Here is a 20,955-nt window from a genome sequence, read left to right as displayed (position 1 = left end):
GTGGTAGTGGAAAGGGAGTTGAAGACAGGAAGTCAGAGATGTAGAGGAGAACTGAAGATAGAATTCCATGAAGACAAGTCAACAATGACAGATAATTCAGAAAAGTCACAGTCAAGGACTGAAGAAGGGGTTACCAGGAGGCTATTAGGAAGTCACCAATGGGCTTTAACAGGATTGTTTGAGGTATAATGGGGTTAGACCACAATGCATGCAGAAATAGATGTGGAATCTGCACTCATCTGGCAGAACCTCAAGGCCAAAAGGGTAAACCACACACATTCTTGATGTGGCTCAGTGTTTCTTCAGACAAATCATACATAGAACAGATGGTTCTCGATACTCATTGTCATCAATCACAGACAGGCACCATAGAATACTCAGCAACATGTCTACATTTCTCAAGTTAGCATGCACCCTAGTTCCCCAGAATTACATTTCAATCATCAGTCTCCCTAATTTCCACACGAACACTGCACAAATGATATTTACACGTATTATTTCAACATGTTTTTCTCCACTGGACATTACGTTTGGAGATCTGTGCTTTCTGATATGTGAATATGGGGGTCATTTATGTTCACCACTGTAGGATATTGTATTGTGTGAACCTAGTGTAATTCATTCTCCACATCCATCTATAATACACATCTAAGTTGTTTCTACTTCTTGCCATTGCCGACTATACTGCGATTAACACCCTTATACTGCAATTAATGGCCTATAACGCAATTAATGCTTAAGTCTCCTTGAAAATGGCATGTAAGTATATCAAGGGTGTATATTTGAATAGAGAATTGCTGAATCTTAACCACACACTGCCAAATATTCTAAAATTAGTTGTACTAACAGTTTCATTAGCGTTTTATCAGTAATGCTCTTCTTCCACATACAATCTGTCCTAAGTATTGAAGAATTGTCAGCATTACTGGTGTTAATCTCCTGGTTGTTTTAATGCCACTTTCCTGATGTAAAAAGATCAAGCATCTTATCACTGTAAACGTATATAAGTATTTTAGGACTTATTTGTCAAGATTCATGATAAATATTTTCCAAATTTCAGTTGGAATTTAATTTCCAAGTCCTGTCAGAAGTAATCACCAGATCCCACTATTTTCATAATCATTGCTGTACTACAGCAAGTAAACACCACAGCCATTTGATGCTCCAACACCTTGTCTTCCACCCTCACTGCATGTTTTGCCTCCATCCCTGATAATCTGATGCTGCTGTATGCTGATACTAGCGCCCCATTTCCTCTCAGCAAGTGCTTCTCAATATGTGAGCAACCTCATTCCAGAATTCCATTTGAAGATGTTTTTGCTAAAGCCAGTTACTTATGTATTAGTCAAGGGCCTCGCAAAAAAACAAATGACACAGTCAAAATGGGGAATTAAGGAAAGTTTAATACAGGGACTACACAATGTATGGTCAGGGTTAAGAGAAACCAAGAAAAGCTAGTGATTATCCCAGGGCTAGCAACAGTGGGAATACATTGCCACCCCAGACCTAAATGGCAAGGAGAAGAATGGTTACCAAAATCCAGAGAAATTAGCCATAGCTATGGAAAAGGCAGCCAAATAGGACCTGTGGCATTTGGTAAGGAAACGCAGTCACCCCTTGGCAACCAAGCTCAGAGTGAGCTGGATGACTCAGCACCCTGATCTCCCTGAGCTACAGATCTACTCCTGTTGCCTTCCACAGGACAAATGCAAACATTTGTCAGAGGACAAGACTCTGATTATGTCTCCCTACAAGCTCTTGGGGTCCATAGGAGGTTGAAAGAGTGAAGGATGGAACTGGAGAAGCAAAATAAAGTCCCTAGCAAATCCATATCCCATATAATCAAATTTCTTTATCCCTCCAGAAATTTGGATCTCCACTGGTACTCCAGAGACAGGCATCCATAATAAGTAATATTACTTTTGTACAGAAGGCATATGCAAATAGATAAGGAAACATGATGGATCCAACGAACAAAAGGGCAGGTACAATGACTTTTTTCACAAAGGAGAAAATTTGACTAGAATAGAGATGTACAATAAAACAAAAATTGAGTCCATTTGTTGCCTATGAAATGAAAGCTTTGAAGTCACCCAGAATACTGGAAGCAGTTAGGATGAAGAGGAAATCATGAAAGGGTGTAGAGACAACAGATTACTTAGTGAATATTAAGGAGTGACATACAAGATGGTAGGTGGGAACATAATGATGTACCTGCATGGCCCAAAACTTGAAGCAAAGTGTTGATGACAGGGAAAGAACAAAGCTAGAAACGTGGGTGGGAATAAAAGAAAGAAAAGGCCAGTATCCTGCCTTTATGGGGGGAAGATGGGGGAGGGAGGAGCCGCCCCTGAGAACCGATCAAGGAATATGCAGTCTTGGGGAAAATCCCTATTTCAGATAAACGAAGGAGGAAGAGGGGAAGTTCTAGGAAAATGGAGAGCCAGCATGGGTATTTCTTGGCAGCAGAACAGAAATGCCAAGATGAATCGGTGTCTGTGTGTTGGCGGGGAGGGGTGGGTGTAGTTATAAGAAATCAGTGAGGGACAGGGTTGGATTGCTGAATGCACCCAGTAGGACTGTCTGGGCTGATATTTGAGTCAGAGAAGGAGGAAAGGGAGGAGGTAATATGAATTTGTCTCGGTCTTCCATGATATACCTACATATGAGACCATTTCCCTAACTAACATCTTTTCAAATCATCATGGAATGAGTTCTCCTCTGTGAAAATTAAAGCAAAATTAATTAAACCTGTTCTCAAATTATTGAAATTATACATATCTATACCTACATCCATATCTCTAGGGAATACAGTAATTGGCACATATTCTATTATTGATGATTGAAAAATCTTCCCTGCTAACCAGTTTCCCTGTAGACAGACAGAACCACATACCTGGTAAGAAGGAAGAAATAAAATATCCCCTAAGATTTGCAACTTAACAATGCTGAGAAATCTTCACAAGGAAGTATAGTTCAGGAAAACCAAGGAGATATTTCTTAAACAACCCATAAAGGGAATGGAAATACCAGGGTGGTTCCTGAAAATGTAATTTCCTCTTGAGTTTTATTGGGTGTCTGGATTCCTGAAGCTAATGATGTTGGCGCATATTTAGAAATACCCAAAGACATAAGCTGGCAAGTATTTACATGTAAAACTTTTGAAAATTGCCGAGACTTCAATGACACTATATGGCATCAGGATGTCACAATGCTCTCTATTAAATGCCAGGAGCACTTTTCAGAAACAGAAAAAAGGCATGAAATGGTTTCTCATTTGAACTAACCCAAGCTCTATTTAAATATAAGCAAACTCGTGATCCTTATCAAGTAGTGCCTTTTCCTCAAACTCAACCTTTGAGTTACAAATATTGGCAGTTTAGTCTCAGGAGAAATCAGCCTTAGTCAAAAGTTTCCTTCCATAGATCTGTCTCCTTGAAGGCCATATATCCTACTTTGTCACCCTATTTTTTTCATGCCAGCCTGAGCTTCTTGCTTCTGTCTATGGGGATTAGGTGCTTTGCCATTTGAGCCCAAAGAAACTCATCTGGATGCTATTCCAGGAACTTCAGCCCTATCTAGTGACAGTGACCTGTGATGCAACCTTGGCTGAGGAGCTCCTATTCCTCATGTCTGTAATTTTTCATCCTGCGTCTTTTCCCTTGGCATTTTCTTCTACCTCTTGACATCATACCCCTTAGTTGATCAAAACTCCATTAGTCCACAAGCCCCTCACTCCATTTAGTCTCAACTCAAGGATCTTTTGCATGACAACCCCATTCAGGGATCACTATGCATATATTGTTGGAGGACACTAAGAGCAGCATGGCCTGGGGAGGGGGATCTGGCAGGGAAAATCTTTCAGTTTGAGAAACCCAGATCATCTCTCTTCTGCCTACCTCCCATCTGGGACCTTGTTGTACGTGAATCTTCCTGTGAATTCTTGATGTGCTGGGACTAGAGACCCTGCTCACGGCTGATTGTAAAAAAGACCCACAATGATAACTAGTTGTGGAGAAGTGTAGAGAAATCAGAACTCTTATACATATATTGCCCCCATATTCTGGTGGGAATGCAAAATGGTCTGGAAATGTGTCCACGCAAATGCAATCTAAAAGAAATAGTAACAAAAAATTTAAAAAATAAATTAAAACTCCAAAAATTGAACTTAGAGACACACAGAAGAGATTAAGGCTTGCCAGAGGTAGGTGGTGAAGGGTAGGTGAAATGGGTAAAGGTGGTCAAAGGTACAAACTTCCAGTTATAAGATAAATAAGATCTGGGATATAACGTGCAGCACAATGATTATCCTTAACCTATACTGTATTGTATATTTGAAAGTTGCCAGGAGAGTAGATCTTAAAGTTCCCGTCAGAAGAAACAAAACTTAAACAATGTGTGGTGATGAATATTAACTAAACTTATTGTGGTAATCATTTAGCAAAATATATGTCAAATCATTATGTTGTACTCCTTAAACTAATACAATGATATATGGCAATTATATATCAATTTAAAAAATAAAAATAAGCAAAAGAAATTGGTACACAAGAGTTCATATCAGCATTATTCACATATCCAAAAATTGGATGTAACTAAAATCTTCATTGACACATGAATGGGTTAAAAACAATGTGTTATATCATGCAAAAGAATATTATTTAGCCATGAAAATAAATAGAGTACCGATACATGCTATAATATAGATGAACCTTGAAAATATCATGCTGAGTGAAAGGAGCCTGGTACAAAGGCAACATATTGTGTAAATCCATTTATAACAATAGTCTAGAGAGATAAATCCAGAGAGACAAGAAATAAATTAGTGCTTTCCAGGGACTGGAGTGAGGGCAGAACTGTGGAGGGGGTTTCTTTGGGGAGCGATGAAATTGTTCTGGAATTAGATCATGGTGATGGTTGCACAACTTTGTCAGTGGACTAAAAACAAGTGACTGGTACATTTTAAAAAGGTGAACCTTATGGTGTATGAATTAAATCTCAACTAAAAAGTCAGTTCCCGGTACATACACCCCTACCCATGCGGTAGGGGAGATGAGAGGCTGCATGCCCTGAAACAACAGGCCTCTCCCCAGCCACAGCCAGGCCCCTAGGGACAGTGCAATCTGAGGAAAGACACTTCCTCTGTCTGGCTCTGTTCCCTCTCAGAGGTTCTCATTTACACAATCCCAGCTTGATAGAGCTGTTTGTGGAAATGGAGGGTTGGGCATGATTTCACACTCTCTCTGAGCCCCACACTCAGAGGAAATCATCCCAAATCCACTCCCACTCACAGTTCTTGGGTGTCTCAGGATGGAGCCCTAAGACGGTGCCTGGAAGGGAGCCTTCCCTCCTGGTGACTGTGGGGCCCACAGAGGAGTGTTTGGGGGCTGAGCATTTGACCCATTCCTGCCCCTTCAGATTCTGTCGAGGAATCATCCCTGCTGAGAGTGCAGAAGAAAACAGTTCTCTGAGTTTAAACATACGGAAATGCGTCTTTGTAAACCCAGAGTCTGTCTGACGCAGTTGGAGTGGTGGATCCACATTGCAGGGTCCGGAGTCAGACTGTCTGCCTGGATATCTCACAGTGCAATTCACGACAGTAGAAACCTGGGCTTCTGTTCAACCACTGTGTGGCTCACTTCTGTCATTTCTGTCATCTGTGAAATGGGGACAACAAAGAGACCTGCATCAATGCGTTGTTAAAGGTGAAAATGCATGAATACATATCTCCACTCAATAAATGTCAACAGTTTTTCATATTGTTCTCTCTATTGGAACACCGTGCCCATAAAGGCAATATGACTCCTGTGATAAGAAACATAACCATATATTTATGCAAAGAACATGAAAACACTAATTCGAAAAGAAAATTCACTCCTATGTTCATTGCAGCAATATTCACAATATCCAAGACTTGGAAGCAACCTTAATGCCCATCAACAGATGAATGGATAAAGAAGATGTGGTACATATAACAATAGAACGCTACTCAGCCATAAAAAAATGACAGAATCATGCCATGCAACAACATGGATGGACCTTGAGGGCAAAATGCTAAGCAAAATAAGTCAAATGGAGAAAGACAATTCCCATCTGCCTTTGCTCTTATGTGAAAGGTAAACACACAAACACATAGACATGCAGAACTGATTGGTGGTTACCAGAAGGGAAGAAAGTGTGGGAAGGTGAAAGGAGAGAAGGGGCACATATGTCTGATGATGGATGACAACCAGACTTTTGGTGGTGAATACATTGCAGTCCACACAGAAGTCTGAACACCTGATCACCTGTGCACCCGAAATTTACCAAATGTTATAAACCAATGTGACCTCAATAAAATTTAAAAATAAACAAATAGCCTTCAAATAATACCTTGTTTTCTTTTTTTTTTAATAGGCATTTGACCCAGACGTTCATTCAATGAATCTGGAGGTGGTGTGCTAAAGGACAGGGTGACAAAGAAATGTCATGATTCTGAAGAGCAAACGATTTCTTTCTTTCTCATCTTGAAACAAAATTTAGACTGCTGCCACGCAAATGGTCCCTGTCTGTATCGATTGTTCTTCTCATTGTGAGCATGTTAACATGGCAAGATGAATCCTTCCCACTGACCTTAAAAAAGCAGGAAAAATCAGGGACTGGCTGCAAGGAGACTGGGAGGTAACAGGGGGACTTCTGTCTAGGTACAGCCTTTAGGGGAAGGCAATGGATTCCTGTTCTCCGTGTACTGCTGCGACACCTCAGCAGTCTCTCTCTAGACTGAGAATTTGAAGTATTTTCCTGGTTATACAGAATAATTACTAAGGAAATCAACAGGTTGGACAAGCCCTTTTAGAACACTAAATAGAAAATGTAAGCTTTTTAACTATTTGGGTTTGGAGGGGGTCTTAGAGACTGTTCAACATCCAACAGAAGAAAGGGGGTTATTTTAGGGGTTATTTCTGGGTAGGTGTAGCTCATAGAACGAGAGAAAGTTTGACTTTAAATTAATTCTCGCTGATGTTAGAAAAGCACCTACATGCATTTCATATGAGACAATGATTGCAGGCCCACGATTATTTCTGTGGGTGATAAGGAAGTATAGGAATAAAACAATAAGCATTTTTTACTCATGAATATGTCATATTCATGAAGGTGACGTTTAGCCTGGTTAAGAAATCAAAAGTTCATTTACTCGGATACCAACAGCACTGAGCAAGGGGGTGTGGCGAGAGAGAGGTACATATTCAGGATTTCACCATTCACCACACACAGGCTTGCAGGCTCCCTGCCCACCTCTGCTTCCTCCAGGAGCACAGGTAAGTGCTTCCAGCTGCTCCAGCTTAACAGCATGAATCATTTTTGAAAATAATAACAATGATGTCTTTAATATCATGCATGTATTTATTCTGCATAATTGTATTTTACTTTTTCTGCCAAGGCAAAATTGAAACACATTCTTCATCTGATTTATCCTTTAGCTAATGTACTTACTTCTGATGAAGCAAATGCTCCCTTAGGAGCATGTGTATGGAGGGGAGGGTGTCTGGCCCCCATGGAGCCTCAAAGGAGAAAGAAGAGAGGTGGCTCATGGGAGCTGGCTGGATGTGATCTGCATGGATCACGGTCTTGTTATAAAACATTTTCTACCCACGCCTAGGACAGCCAGTGATGAAGGAAAGACAACGAAGTTCCGTTAATTTTTCACAAAAGTCTTTAAATAGTAATTTTGATAATCTTCTAATGACGAAATTTATACATGTACATTGAAAAAGGCTTGAAAAGTAAAAAACATGAAAAAGTTTAGCTGCCAGAATCCCACAACCCCAATATAAGTCATTTCTTCTAAGAAAATTATTACAGACTAATCTTCTCTTCATTAAATTCATTATCCAATGAACCTGATGCTTCTGCAGGAGTTCCAGATCACACCAAGGCCGCCATGAATTCACTCAGTGAAGCAAACACCCACTTCGCACTTGATCTGTTCCAACAGTTCAAAAAGTCAAAGAAGGACAACATCTTCTATTCCCCTCTCAGCATCACATCAGCATTAGCCATGACGTACTTAGGGGCCCAAGGAAACACTGCGCTCGAAATGGGCAAGGTAGGTCTCAGCTCCCTTTATGTTCACCTATTTAGACTGATTGTTGGCTTGGGTGCCGATGCTCACAGATCTGGATGTCCCCAGGGGTAGCACAGGAGGCTGGGCAAGCATTCCCATGACCCGGTGAGCACTTGGCTGTGGGGGGCATGTGCCCTCTCCCAGTGCTCTGCCCTCTCTGCTTCCCTGTGCCTAGATTTTCTTTGGGAGCTGGGATCAGCTCCTACAATTGCCCAGCAAGCAGAGGCTTGAATGCCACAGCACCTGCAAAAGTGATGCACTGACTTAAATCCATGGGAAACATCTTCACATGATTCCTCAGCCATGAATGAATGATGAATCAGGATTCTTTGAAGTGGCCGGTGATCAACCAACTCAGCTGTAGCTTTTCAAGGAGCAAATGCTTACACTGAAGTTTCCTTTCTTCTTTTTACTTTGCTTCTTTATTGTTCTTTTTATTTTGGATCTGTTTGGAAGTTTCTTCTGTTTCTTAGTTTGGGTCCATTTCTGTTTTTTTCTTCCTTCCTTCCTTTCTTTCTTTCTTTAAAATTTCCTAAGTTGGACAGATCTTTTCAGCAAAATATTCTTGTCCCACTTCCTTTCTCTTCCAGGTCCTTCACTTTAATGAAGTCACAGACAACACGAGAGAAAGACCTACAACAGCTCAGGTGAGTCACAGAGCACTTGGATCTAGAAGGAGAAACATATCCAAGAGGGTCAGAGTTCAAACTGGGAAAAGTCTATTTTTAGCAGAAATTTTGGGCTAAATACACAGGACAAGCAGAGTTGTTTCTCATCTCATATTACATACTTATTTGTTTCATATTTTTCTTTCTTGAGAGGAGATCAGCATTTGCTTAAGAGCATGGGGTCTGGAACTGAAAGACTATCTTCAAATTCCTGCCCTGCTGTTCACAAACAGGAAAGGCGAGCATGCACAACCACTCTGAGACACACGGACCTCATGCCAGTAACCTGGCAGTAGTAAAATATCTGCCTCAATTCATGCAAATACATGCAAACATTACAACCATGCCTGGATTACAGGAAGCCCTGATAAATGTTATGTGTCATTATTATAAAATAACAATAATTATAGTAATCCAAATAATGATAAATTAATATAACTTCAAATAACTCATAGATGAGATTAATAGGAATAAGCATACATCCAAGTATATTTTGGAAAATACGTGTATGAACTATATAGGTTATAGCCTTAATAGTCCAAAAATGTTAGCTAGCAGGCAGAAGCTTCCGGATTCAGACAGCCTAGGTTCAAATATTGTTTCTACTACCTTGTGTCTCTTTGGAGAGGTTATTTAATTCTCTGAGCTTTCTTGTTTTCATCTGAATTCGACTAAAGACATGGAGATATTGATGTAAAGCCTTAGCAGGCACATGTTTTTTCTATACTTGGAGTATAACCATCATGAGGAAGAGACATACATCACAGGCAACAGGTCTCACCTGAGAATACCACCTAGGAGTATACAAGGCTTCATGTCATAAGATCATTGAAACACACGAATTCAATATTCTCATACCATTGATTGCAGTCAAAATGAAAATGGTTCTAGCCCTTAACACACTTAAGTTTTGCTGGCAAGCTTGACCTAACCATTTGTACCAATTGGAAGACAACCCAGTGGTGGGATGGTGTTGCATCTGCAGTTCAAAAGAGAAAAGACCAGAATATTTAGAGAAGAAACAATGAATTTTCTGGAAGAGATTGAATGTAAAACTTTTAAAGAATATTTGAGAGAAAGTACACCAATATCAGGGAATAATGACAAACGTCATCTGTGGGGTTACCAAATTTAGGTATGGATCTAACAGACTGACATGGATTTAATATTTACATTGGCAGAGAATGCAATGAGCTCACTTTTTGATTTTGATGTTTGAAGGTTGAAAAGTTGGGAAATGTGCATCACCAATTTCAACAGCTTCTAACTGAATTAAAGAAACCCACTGATGCCTATGAGCTGAGTATTGCCAACAGGCTCTATGGAGAAAAGAAGTTTCAGTTTCGTCAGGTAAAATTTTCACTGGCCTGCCACACCTTTAATCTGCATCCTAGGTCCTCTGTCTCCAATGAACAAAGGGAGTAGAGTGAGCAGATGAGCCTGGCTGACCCCCATGGGGAGCATTTACCCAGGTTGCAAGACTCCCTTGCCATAACTACACCCAATGGAGTGTTCTGGAGCCTGGAAATCCTCCAAGAAAGTGTGGGTTTAGGGATTACTTTGTGACAATAGAGCAGGGACAGTAGCAGGGTAAACCATGAAATATCCCTAACAATATCACTCTATTCAGTCACACAGTGTGAATCATGGTAGGCAATGACCAAGGAAATGTATGGTTGATGGGATATTGATGGACTGGGCCAACTTGATGTGTGTCTGGGCAAGTACTAGGGGATATTGATTGCTCATAATGGAAGATATAAGCAAAGGTGAGAACCTTAAGAGTTGATATCAATGGAGAGGAGTCCCAGAAGCACACCATCTCCTTTGGAGCAACAAGCTTTGCCGTTTGCAACCCACAGCCTCTTCTGCTCCTGCCTTTGTCAGATGGTATTGCCCTTAAGAGATGTCATTCTTATGCCAGCCTTTGCATCCTTTTCACATTACCCACAAGAGAGCTGTATAAAAACAGGCATCATCAAGAAAATGCAGATTTCTTCAGAGTCTGGATTCCTATGCTATACTTTGTTAAGATTGAAAATAACCGACTTGGGAATACACAGTTATAATAAATAACTCTTAATTCCTCCTTTCTTCCTTCCCATGTCAAAGGAATACATGGATAATGTTAAGAAATTTTACCTCGCCAGTGTGGAATCTGCTGATTTTATAACTGCTGCAGAAGAAAGTCGCAAGAAGATTAATTCCTGGGTGGAAAACCTAACAAATGGTAGAGTATGAGTGATCACCCATAAAGGAACACAGAGAGTCCCCGCTCTGCTTGAACCCTGTGCTGGACACTGCATAGGGTGTCAGGAGAGACAGCTGAGATGAGGTGGCAGAGAGGGTGGAGGAGGGCACTGCAGATGGTGGAATGTTCCAGGTCAATGCAGAGAGAAGCAAGAAGAACTCAGGAGGAGTCACAGGACCAGCTTTGTGAAAACACAGCTGGGAATCTGTGTTTGCTCATGGCAGTGGATGACAGGATCTTTGTGGACCCCAAGTCTCTGCTCAGACCCCATCTTGAGTTCATATCCTTTACTTTAAATCAGAGCCTTAACTTCTATATATGGTTCCATAAGGGAAACGTCAGAAATGATTCCCATGTCCTTTGTTAATTGGCAAACAAGCAGCGCTCCTGTAAACTCCCCTCCTTGCCACCTGCAGCTGGAGCTGCCTGCCCACTTCTCCATCCCCCCATCCTGCAGGGACTTTCCCAGCTGTCTTCCCCATCCAGGGCAGAGAGCTTGACACACTCTCATTCTGTGAACCCCTATCATACCTCCCACTCGCATAATAGGCCAAACGTAACAGCTATTCAAAGTGGAGAATGAAAAGGAAGACACCCCAGGGAGTGGGGTCTGATGGCACAGGGCATGTGTTTCAGATAATAGAGTTCATGCCATTTTTCCCAAAGAAAAACCAAGGGCTTCTTCCTCTGAGTAGTGAACCTAAATTTAAAAAAAGATAAAAGGACAAAGGGAGTACGGGGTGATGACTGCAGGTTTGGAAGAACTGACAGAGGGAGGGAGGGAGGGAGGGAACGGATTTGTTCACACAGTAGCTGAAATCCGTTTATCAATATTCATTGTGAGAGGACTGAAGTCGCCCACAGACAGAGACTCTGAACACATGTCTAGTGAAAAGAATGGCCACCCCATCAGGGGTAAGTCCATCAGGCTGGTGCCAAGAGGAAAGCTGCAGCTCGTGAACTATTAGTGACAGTCTGTAGAGTGGTGACTCATGTGAATAGTGAATGATCAGTAGTAACTTTCAAAGCATCTTTCAGACAAACCACTTGTACTTTTATGATGGAATTTTGTTTTCCTTTCTGTTTCAGGAAAAATCAAGGATCTGCTTCCCCGTGACTCTCTTGATTTTGCCATTCTGGTTCTGGTGAATGCAGTCTATTTCAAAGGGCAGTGGGATAAGAAATTTGATAAAGAATCTACTGTGGAGGAAAAATTTTGGCCGAACAAGGTATTGTTTATAACTTTTCATGATAATAATATAGTTAGTTACCTATGGAATGTTCAATTTAAACTCATATCTGATAGAATGTACAACTGCAGGTTGCAATGAAATTTACATGGCTGTATTTTCCTGTTTCATTTTTTGGACTTTATTTAGTCAGGAATACTTGAAGAAACTCTTCTCATAATTCAAAGATTTCCCAGATCATCTCTTAGAAAGAGGATGTGTTTGGCATCTCAACAGTATTATGTTTGTTTGACTCACAGCTCACTTCGCATTTCTTTCCCACATTAATTGCTGCAGGATACCAGCAAATCCGTGCAGATGATGAAACAAATTGGTTCCTTTAATTTCACTGAAGTCCAGGACATGCAAGCCAAGATCCTGGAAATACCATACAAAGGCAAAGATCTAAGCATGATGTTGATGCTGCCAAATGAAGTGGATGGTCTGCAGAGGGTAACAGCTTCTACCTCCAATTCTTCATACTATTGCCTGATTTCCTAGTAGCACTCTGCTTGTACGGGCTGTCCATTGAAGTGGTGCTCACAGATTGTTGGTGATGTCTAACAGAGCTCAGGAATAGACTACTCTTCTTCTCTGCATGCAGTCTAAAGGAGAATTGTTAAGGAGAACCTGGCATCATACTGCATTCCATAGAACAAATATCTTAAGTATCACAGTGTGATACGGAAGAATATATAGAAAATCTTAATATCAGAGGTCTCATTAATATTCTGATGAAAATATGAAATGTCTGTTCAGAATAAAATACACCTAGGCACACACCTATACTATTTTGCAACCAGAAGAACCTCTGATATATTCCAGTGTATTCATTTGAAGACAAGGAAACTAAGACTCAGGTGAACGTCACACATGGAAAATATATACAAGTTCACTCATAAACAAAACCAAGCAAATTAAAACAACACTGGGCACCATTTTGCACATTAAATCACATTGGTTTGGGGACAGTGGACAAATAGATTTACCTTGATGCCTACTTCTCAGTTTAGAAGTACTCTGTCCCTAGGAGCTCAAAAGTCATTCAGCGCCTCATTTCTGTAAGTAAAAAAAAAAGAAATTTTCCTCTTAGCACTGTTATAATGGTTGAAGTTAACATGAAAAATAACAATAAGAATATCTGGAATATTAAGAACATTCCAAAAATAGCCATCTGCAATTACTATAATAGTTTATGATGATGCTGAAGTTGCAGTGAACTTTGAGTGCACTCAAAATATATATTGTGGTAAGCCTAGAAATTGGAGATCCTCAGGGAAAGTAACATGGCAATCATATGTGAAGGAACATTACGGTATTCATCCTGTAGCTCAGCCATCGTTGTCAATGACATCACAGTCCTGGGATTTGATCCTAAACTAACTAATGTAAACAAGGCAACAGCCTTTGGACAGAAGTGGCTCAAAATAATGAAAAATTCTAAACAAAGAACAATGCTGCATCTTTGTGTTGCCAATAGTTTAGCTTAGGGACTGACACACCGTACATGTTTTAAAAATATCAAGGAAAGACATATACATGAACGTCAATTTAATGGTAGCATTATGTAATAATTTAAACTTGATTAGAGAAATATATATCTGTATGGTGAAAGTTTACAAATAGGCCAAGCAAGAAAAATGAATAAAAATAGGTGGTATGGTATAATTGCAGTATGTAAAAAACTGTGTACAGAAGGACATTAACAAGAATAGACTATTAAAAAGTGAAACATGAAGTGCGCTGGCAGCTTAAGAAATGGGGACATATAGTTCATCTTTTACAAAATATTTTTATTTAAAGTTTCTTTTGTTTTATATATATGTTTCATATATATTGTATGTGTATATTGCAGAAGCTACCATTTATTTTACAGGTATAATATAGAAGATTCACTTTATTATTATTTATATATCTATGTAACTTCTGTACTTACATTTACTGTTAAAATAAAGGTTTCCACATGATTCAGTCCAATGTTAAGGTATGTTCAATGTCCACTGAGAATCACTTCATTGTTCCTTTTGTCCATTGTTACAGCTTGAAGATAAACTCACCACTGAGAAACTAATAGAGTGGACAAGCTCACAGAATATGAGGGAGAAACAAGTGGACTTACATTTACCTCGGTTCAAAGTGGAAGAGAGCTATGACCTCAAGGACATGCTGATGTCCATGGGGATAGTGGACGCCTTCAGTGAATGGGATGCCAACTTCTTGGGCATGGCAAAGAGCCGGGATCTCCTGGTGACAAAAGTTGCACACAAGTCCTTCTTGGAGGTGAATGAGGAGGGCACAGAGGCCACAGCTGCTACAGGCATCGTAGTTAGTGGTAGAACATCAGCACTAATTTATGGAAGTTTCCACTGTGATCACCCTTTCCTGTTCTTCATCAAGCACAATAACACCAACAGCATCCTCTTCATGGGCAGAGTCTCTTCTCCTTAGATGCAATTAGGCTGCTACTACTTTAAGGGGAAGTTCACATTTATTCTAATATGTTGATAGCTAGAAATAACAGGTTCTCTTTAATTCTTTGTCCTTTCCAATCTCATAGTCATCACTAAGAGCATAATGGTTGAAATAGCATGACTGACTATCTCTCTCTTTCTACAAACACCTGTAAACCTACTTTATTTCCTCATGATGATTCCCTTTGGACAAAATGTTCAAGATAAGATGATGGGATATTTCAATACTATATCTTCTCCTAATTTGGAAATAGCATATCTCCAATTTCAAAATCATTTCTACTAATAAAACTTATTATGCTAGCACCCACATTTATTAAAGTATAGGTGTTATTTGTGAACTTAAATATCTAAATTTTTTGGTTTTATGAAACACATGATCATAAAACAGTGACAATCATATTATTTGTTGCTCTTCCCTTTTCTTTTTCTTTTTAACAAAGTGCAAGTAGCCCACCCCAAATAGGAAAGATAATTCATGAATATATTATCACATACAAAAAGAAAACTCAGCAGCTGGCTCAGTGGCATAGCAGTTAAGTTCGTGCACTTCACTTCAGTGGCCCAGGGTTCGCTGGTTGAGATCCTGGGTACGGACGTTCACACCATTTATCAAGCCATGCTGTGGCAGGCGTCTCATTTATAAAATAGAAGAAGATTGGAACAGATATTAGCTCAGGGCCAATCTTCCTCAGCCAAAAGAGGAGGACTGGTGGCAGATGTTAGCTCAGGGCTAATCTTCCTCAACAAAAAAAAAAGAAAAGAAAAGAAAATTCCAAATACGAAAAGGAATGATTAGGCTGAAGTGTAGGCTGCTACCAGAACATGAAAGGCTTTGTAGCACACGTTAAGAACATTCAATTTTATCCTAAAATAAAGGGAAAGCCATTACAGCTTTTGTTCATTTCTTGTCCAAAGAAGAGAGTGAGATCATCATACCTGCATCTTTAAAATGTATCTCTGGTTATTAATATGTAAATGGATGAGAAGGAGCAAGATTGTGGATACTGTGAAATTAATTAGCAAACCATTAGAGTGTCAGGAGTGGAGACTGAGAGAAACAGATTCCTGTGAGAATTGCTTAGGAAGGAAAAATCCACAGAATTCTGGCAACACATTATATATGACAGAAATGAGAGACAGAAGCCAAGAATGATGCCTATATTTTCAAGCATGCCTAACCAACCAGTTTGTTGGGAGAAGATTTTGTTTTGGAGAGATGATCAGATCCCTGGTTTAGGTTTGTGTTTGTGGAATTTTAACCTCTTTTGAGACATCCAAATGGAGTTGTCTAGTAATCACATGAATATATGAATCTAGCGCAAACGCAGGATATGATCTGAAGCTCTAAACTTGTGATGCTCAACACAAAAGTTTTAGAGTTAATGAGTAAATAACTTTTTAAAAGGTGACTAAAGGCAAAAATGAGATCCTAGGGAGAGAGTATAAGGTGATAAGAAAGGAGGGCTTAAAACTGACCTTGAAGTCCTGGGTACGGACGTTCACACCATTTATCAAGCCATGCTGTGGCAGGCGTCTCATTTATAAAATAGAAGAAGATTGGAACAGATATTAGCTCAGGGCCAATTTTCCTCAGCCAAAGTATTGATTGAAGTACATCAATATATAAAGGCTGGGAATTGACAATTTTTATTTTCTGGAACACAGATTTTTTTAGGGGACTGTATTCATTCCAAATCCTTCCCAGTCAATACGGAATCCCAGCTGATTACACAAACCAAGGATTTTGGAGGACTTGAGATAGCTCTAAATTTTCTTCAGCAGAATCCAGCTGCCCGAGAACAGAGCAGAGGAAGATGTTTCACCGTTAAGAGTGAGACTTGGTCAAGGGAACTGACAGACTGGCAAGAGAGTGGGTAACATGAGTAAACCATGCAGTGAACAGGCTACGAAGGGAAGGCAAGGCAGGAGGCGGGTACCTTGATAAACTGAGAGGCAGTGGAGTAGTTAACAAGGCTGAAGAACAGAAATGATGGGAATGAGTTTGTGAGAACGATCAGAGGTTCAGAAGTTTGATCTAGGACCTGGGATTTTGAAGTGTATCTTAAAATAGAAAATTGTAGGTAATAAATAAGCTCAGAGTGTGGCTATGGGTGTGAATTAATTTCCAATGATTCAGTGAAGTTGACACTGGTATAGAGATTTGGGGGTTTGAAGAACTGATTGTTAGAATGCCTTTAGACCATAATTTTCAACTACTAGTTATTTTAGTTGGGTTTTCAACAGTTCCTTTATAAAAGCAAACTAGTTAAGACAAAGACTCACAGGAATTTGAGTCATATCAGGTAGAGGAGATGGTTGACATCCCGCTCTGAGACCTGAAAACTTCCCATATATTCCAGGCAAGTCAGAGAACCAACTACCCCTGCACTGTGGCCACATGTAAGAGAAATTGAAGAGAAATTCAAATCTAGGATCTTGTTTTTTGAAACAATAGATTATAATTCATTGAATAAAACAGAACACGAGTCCATACTGATGTAAAATAACTAAATGACTGAATGAAAAGTTTTAAAAGGAATGGATATTTATGTACTTTCAAAGTCCCTCCCCACAGAATACTTCACACCTATTAGAGTGGCCAAAATTAAAATTGATAAACTGGCCATATTAACTGCTGAAGAGATTGTGGAGCAAGGAGAAATCTGATACACTACTGGTGGGACTATGAAGGATGCAACCACTAGGGAAATCACTTTGGTAATTTCTTATAAAATTAAACCTTTGCTTACCATATTATTCAGCAATGCCTGTCCTTCATATTTACCCAAGAGAATTGAAAATACGTGTGTCCAGAAGGACTTGTATACAAAAATTCGTAGTAGGTTTATTCACAATGGCCAACATTGGAAATAACTCATATTTGCATCAGCAGGTGAATGGATAGAGAAACAGTGGAATAGGACTGAGTGATAAAAAGGAAGAAACTACTGAATCCTGCAGCAACATGGAGAAACCTCTCAAACACTTCTCTGTGCGAAAAGAAGCTGGACAGAAAGAGCACAGGATTATATAGTTCCACATACAAGAGGTTCAACCTGTGGTGACAGCAAGCTGATTAGTGCTCTCCTGGGTCTGGAGTTTGGGAAGACATGGATTATAACAGAGTCCAAGGGAAATTTCTGGTTGAGACGAATGCTCTACAACTTGATTGAGTGGTAGTTACACAGCTGCTTACATTTTTCAAAAATCATTGACATGTACACTTAAAATGTGTGAATTTTGTTCTATATAAATTATACCTCAATAAAGAGGGTGGGGATGGAGGAAGGGGAGGAAGAGGAAGCAAACTGGACAAATCACACATAGTTACTTTGCCTCTGGAAATATTTGAGCAAACATGTTTCTTAATTAAATACGTTTGTAAGAACAACTTCGTTTTGGTCAACTTGTAGCCAATCTTCAATTTATTCACATACGTTTAAATACATTGAATAATACACCAAAATCCTTGTAATATGGAGCAAGAAGCATCACGAAACCACACGTTAAAAAATAAAGTTTTGTGAGTTGTGATCTACCAAGTTGTCTTTACTGATCAAGGGTTTGAAAATGACTATATTTAAAATTTAGTTTGAGATTAGAAAGAGTTTAACAAGAAATTCATGTCCAGATATTTTTCCATTAATTCTCATTGGATAAGGTATGGTATTTAAACCTATCTTTATATCAGTTTTTTGATACAATTCTCAATAGTCAAAGATGAAAGCCAAACCACTTATGTCATATAAGTGGAAGGATACACGCCTTCTTTCCTTAGGAAACAATATCCTCCTCTTCTGGGGAAAGCTCTCAGCGGATACTCTCTTGGCTCCATCTGGCTCTGTCAGAATCATTTCGTTGTATACCTACATCACACACAGGTGGCCAGCAACTATATGACGAATGAATGATTGAGTCATTCTCTGTAAGTGACACAGGGGCTATCATTTGTTTTATAAGAATTCATTTGCATTTGTATTACACAAGACATCAAAAACATGCATAAAATACATAATTGGCTTCACTGTATGTGGTTTAATTTAGGTCATTCAAAGAACATTTATTCTGCATCTTCTATGTGCAATGCTGGATTAGGCAGTGGGTTCTCAGAAACAGGGTGACGAAAAAGGATAAATAAACCAAGCATCGTGAAGACCAGAAGAGGGGAACTGAATTCAGAACACAAGCAGGCCAGAACTTGGAAAAATGTGCTAATGTTCATGCTCAAGGCAGACTTCAACATCTGGAACAAGAGTAGCAGTATGGATGCAATATATACAAGGAAGTGCCTGAGATCAGTCAGAAAACAGCTGAGCTGGTAGGCAATCAGAAAAGTAGAAATCCACAAAACTTGAGGATACCATAAAAGAGGCCAACTCAGAAATCTTGCTAGACATTTGAAACAGACCAGAACTCACTGAGGGTCCTGCCCAACTAGGAGGCTGTGTGTAGGTGTGTGTGTGTGTGTGTGTGTGTGTGTGATGTCTGCAGAGGATAAAGCTATCTCAGGACATAGGAACCCAGGGCCAAGCCCTTCCCTTCTAGAATCTTAACATCTAAGACTATCCTGTCTCTGTTGCTGATAATTATCTGCCCAGATGTATGGAAACCAGAAACACTCATAATACAAAATATTGCCCCAAATAATTCATGTTTCACTTGAGACTAAGAATGCAAATGCTTCCTCCCCAGGAAGAACTTTTTTACCTACATTTTTTGTCTAACACTAATTTTAAGAAAAACAAAAGCAGCCATTTTTTTAGTATGCTCTGAGTTAAACATTGATCACACTAAGGTGAAGTTCAAGGTTAGATAAACTTCACATGACAGGTGGAGCGATGTCTGCATTTTCACCTCCTGGAAGTGATGTTCATGTCCATTCCCAGGGTGGCACATCAATGACCTCAAAGGCCATGCCAAAGCAGCTATTGCACAGGATCCTAGCATCTCTCTACTTCTGCCACTGGGGATCTCTGCATCCCAACACCCAAGATCCATGCATCCCAACAGCCCTGATTCCTTAATCTCCAGAGCAAATCCCCGATTACACAAATGGTGATGCTGGGGAGGTCAGACTCTCCATCTCAAGGCCCCATCTTCCTAATGCACATCTGCAGAAATACGAGAGAGTGAGATAAGTGCTCAGAGGTCCTGGGACCTTCTGTTGACCCCCAGAGGGGGACATTGAGGGGAAGTTTGTACATATGTCAAGTTTAAAACCACTTATTCTGCTGACACCTCCTGCAGTGACAGACTTAGGGTGCAGCAATGAGGTGCAGACTGCCTCACAAATATAGCAGTCATAAGTGATTATTTTCAAACCCCAGAAGATTGGTGTGCACAAGCTTAGGAGCCAGAACTTTTGAACACCTTTGATGGGCTTAATGCACACATTGGTGTACAACTTCCTTGAGCACTCAGTCCAAATACTGACACGAGACATAAATCAAAAAGGGAGAAAAATGCCTCTCTGACCTGGAATCCACCAACATTTTAGAACTGATAAAATGACAGCTTAGATTCTAATATGGTGGCTAAGGACAGAATGGCCACGATTTGGTTTCCAAGCAAAGTTAGAGAACGATGCTGTTGATAACGATGACGATGATGATGACGATGATATTGATGGTGGTGGTGGTGGTGGTGGTGGTGATATGATAGTGATGGCAAAGAAAACAGCAGATAACCTCTTGGATACATACCTTGTTCCGATTCTTTAATAACCACATACTCTATTTATCCTCACATAGCTCAGTAAAGAAGTAACTCTTATAAAACCCAGCTTTTAAAATGAAGAAACCATAGGGCCAGCCCACTGATGACTACGTTTTAAGTTTAAGTTGGCATGCTCCACTTTGGTGGCCTGGGTCTCCAGGTTCGGATCCCAGGTGAGGACATAGCACTGCTCGTCAAGCCACACTGTGGTGGCATCCCACATAAAACAGAGGAAGATTGGGACAGATGTTAGCTCAGTAACAGTCTTCCTCGAGCAAAAAGAGGAAGATTGACAACAGAGGTCTGCTCAGGGCCAATCTTCCTAACAAAAAAACAAAAACAGAAACCAAGACTCGAAAGATGAACTACTCAAAACCATATATCTATTCCCAAAGCCCAGATTGATATTCAGTTTGTCAGACTCCAAAGTTGGCACACAGGAGGAGGCTTTAGACATGGAAATGAACAAAATTGGTTTTTCTTGCTTACGTTTGGGACTGTAATTCCCTCTTTA

General features: G+C 39.9%; 1 protein-coding gene across 7 annotated transcripts in view; it reads left to right on the top strand.

The window, feature by feature from the left end:
- LOC103545418 (serpin B3-like) overlaps positions 1–18,264 on the top strand; it is a 63,901-nt gene extending 45,637 nt beyond the window's left edge. For 2 of the 7 annotated variants that reach the window (XM_070627816.1, XM_070627818.1), the window contains 9 exons: positions 6,397–6,660; positions 7,255–7,298; positions 7,896–8,086; positions 8,695–8,751; positions 9,994–10,122; positions 10,885–11,002; positions 12,113–12,252; positions 12,550–12,705; positions 14,293–15,035. In XM_070627816.1, coding sequence (XP_070483917.1) covers positions 6,578–6,660; positions 7,255–7,298; positions 7,896–8,086; positions 8,695–8,751; positions 9,994–10,122; positions 10,885–11,002; positions 12,113–12,252; positions 12,550–12,705; positions 14,293–14,700 — 1,326 coding nt within the window. In that variant the 5' untranslated portion in view covers positions 6,397–6,577 and the 3' untranslated portion in view covers positions 14,701–15,035. Of the gene's footprint in view, positions 1–6,396; positions 6,661–7,134; positions 7,299–7,895; positions 8,087–8,694; positions 8,752–9,993; positions 10,123–10,884; positions 11,003–12,112; positions 12,253–12,549; positions 12,706–14,292; positions 15,036–17,616 lie in introns of those variants that run through there. The other 5 variants (XM_070627823.1, XM_070627820.1, XM_070627819.1 and 2 more) reach the window with 5 other exon arrangements.
- Positions 18,265–20,955: the final 2,691 nt, after the last annotated feature.

This window comes from Equus przewalskii, chromosome 7 (genome assembly GCF_037783145.1).
Source record: "Equus przewalskii isolate Varuska chromosome 7, EquPr2, whole genome shotgun sequence".
Taxonomy (NCBI): domain Eukaryota; kingdom Metazoa; phylum Chordata; class Mammalia; order Perissodactyla; family Equidae; genus Equus; species Equus przewalskii.
Note: the sequence above shows the minus strand (reverse complement) of the source record. Positions and strands in the feature narration are given on the sequence as shown.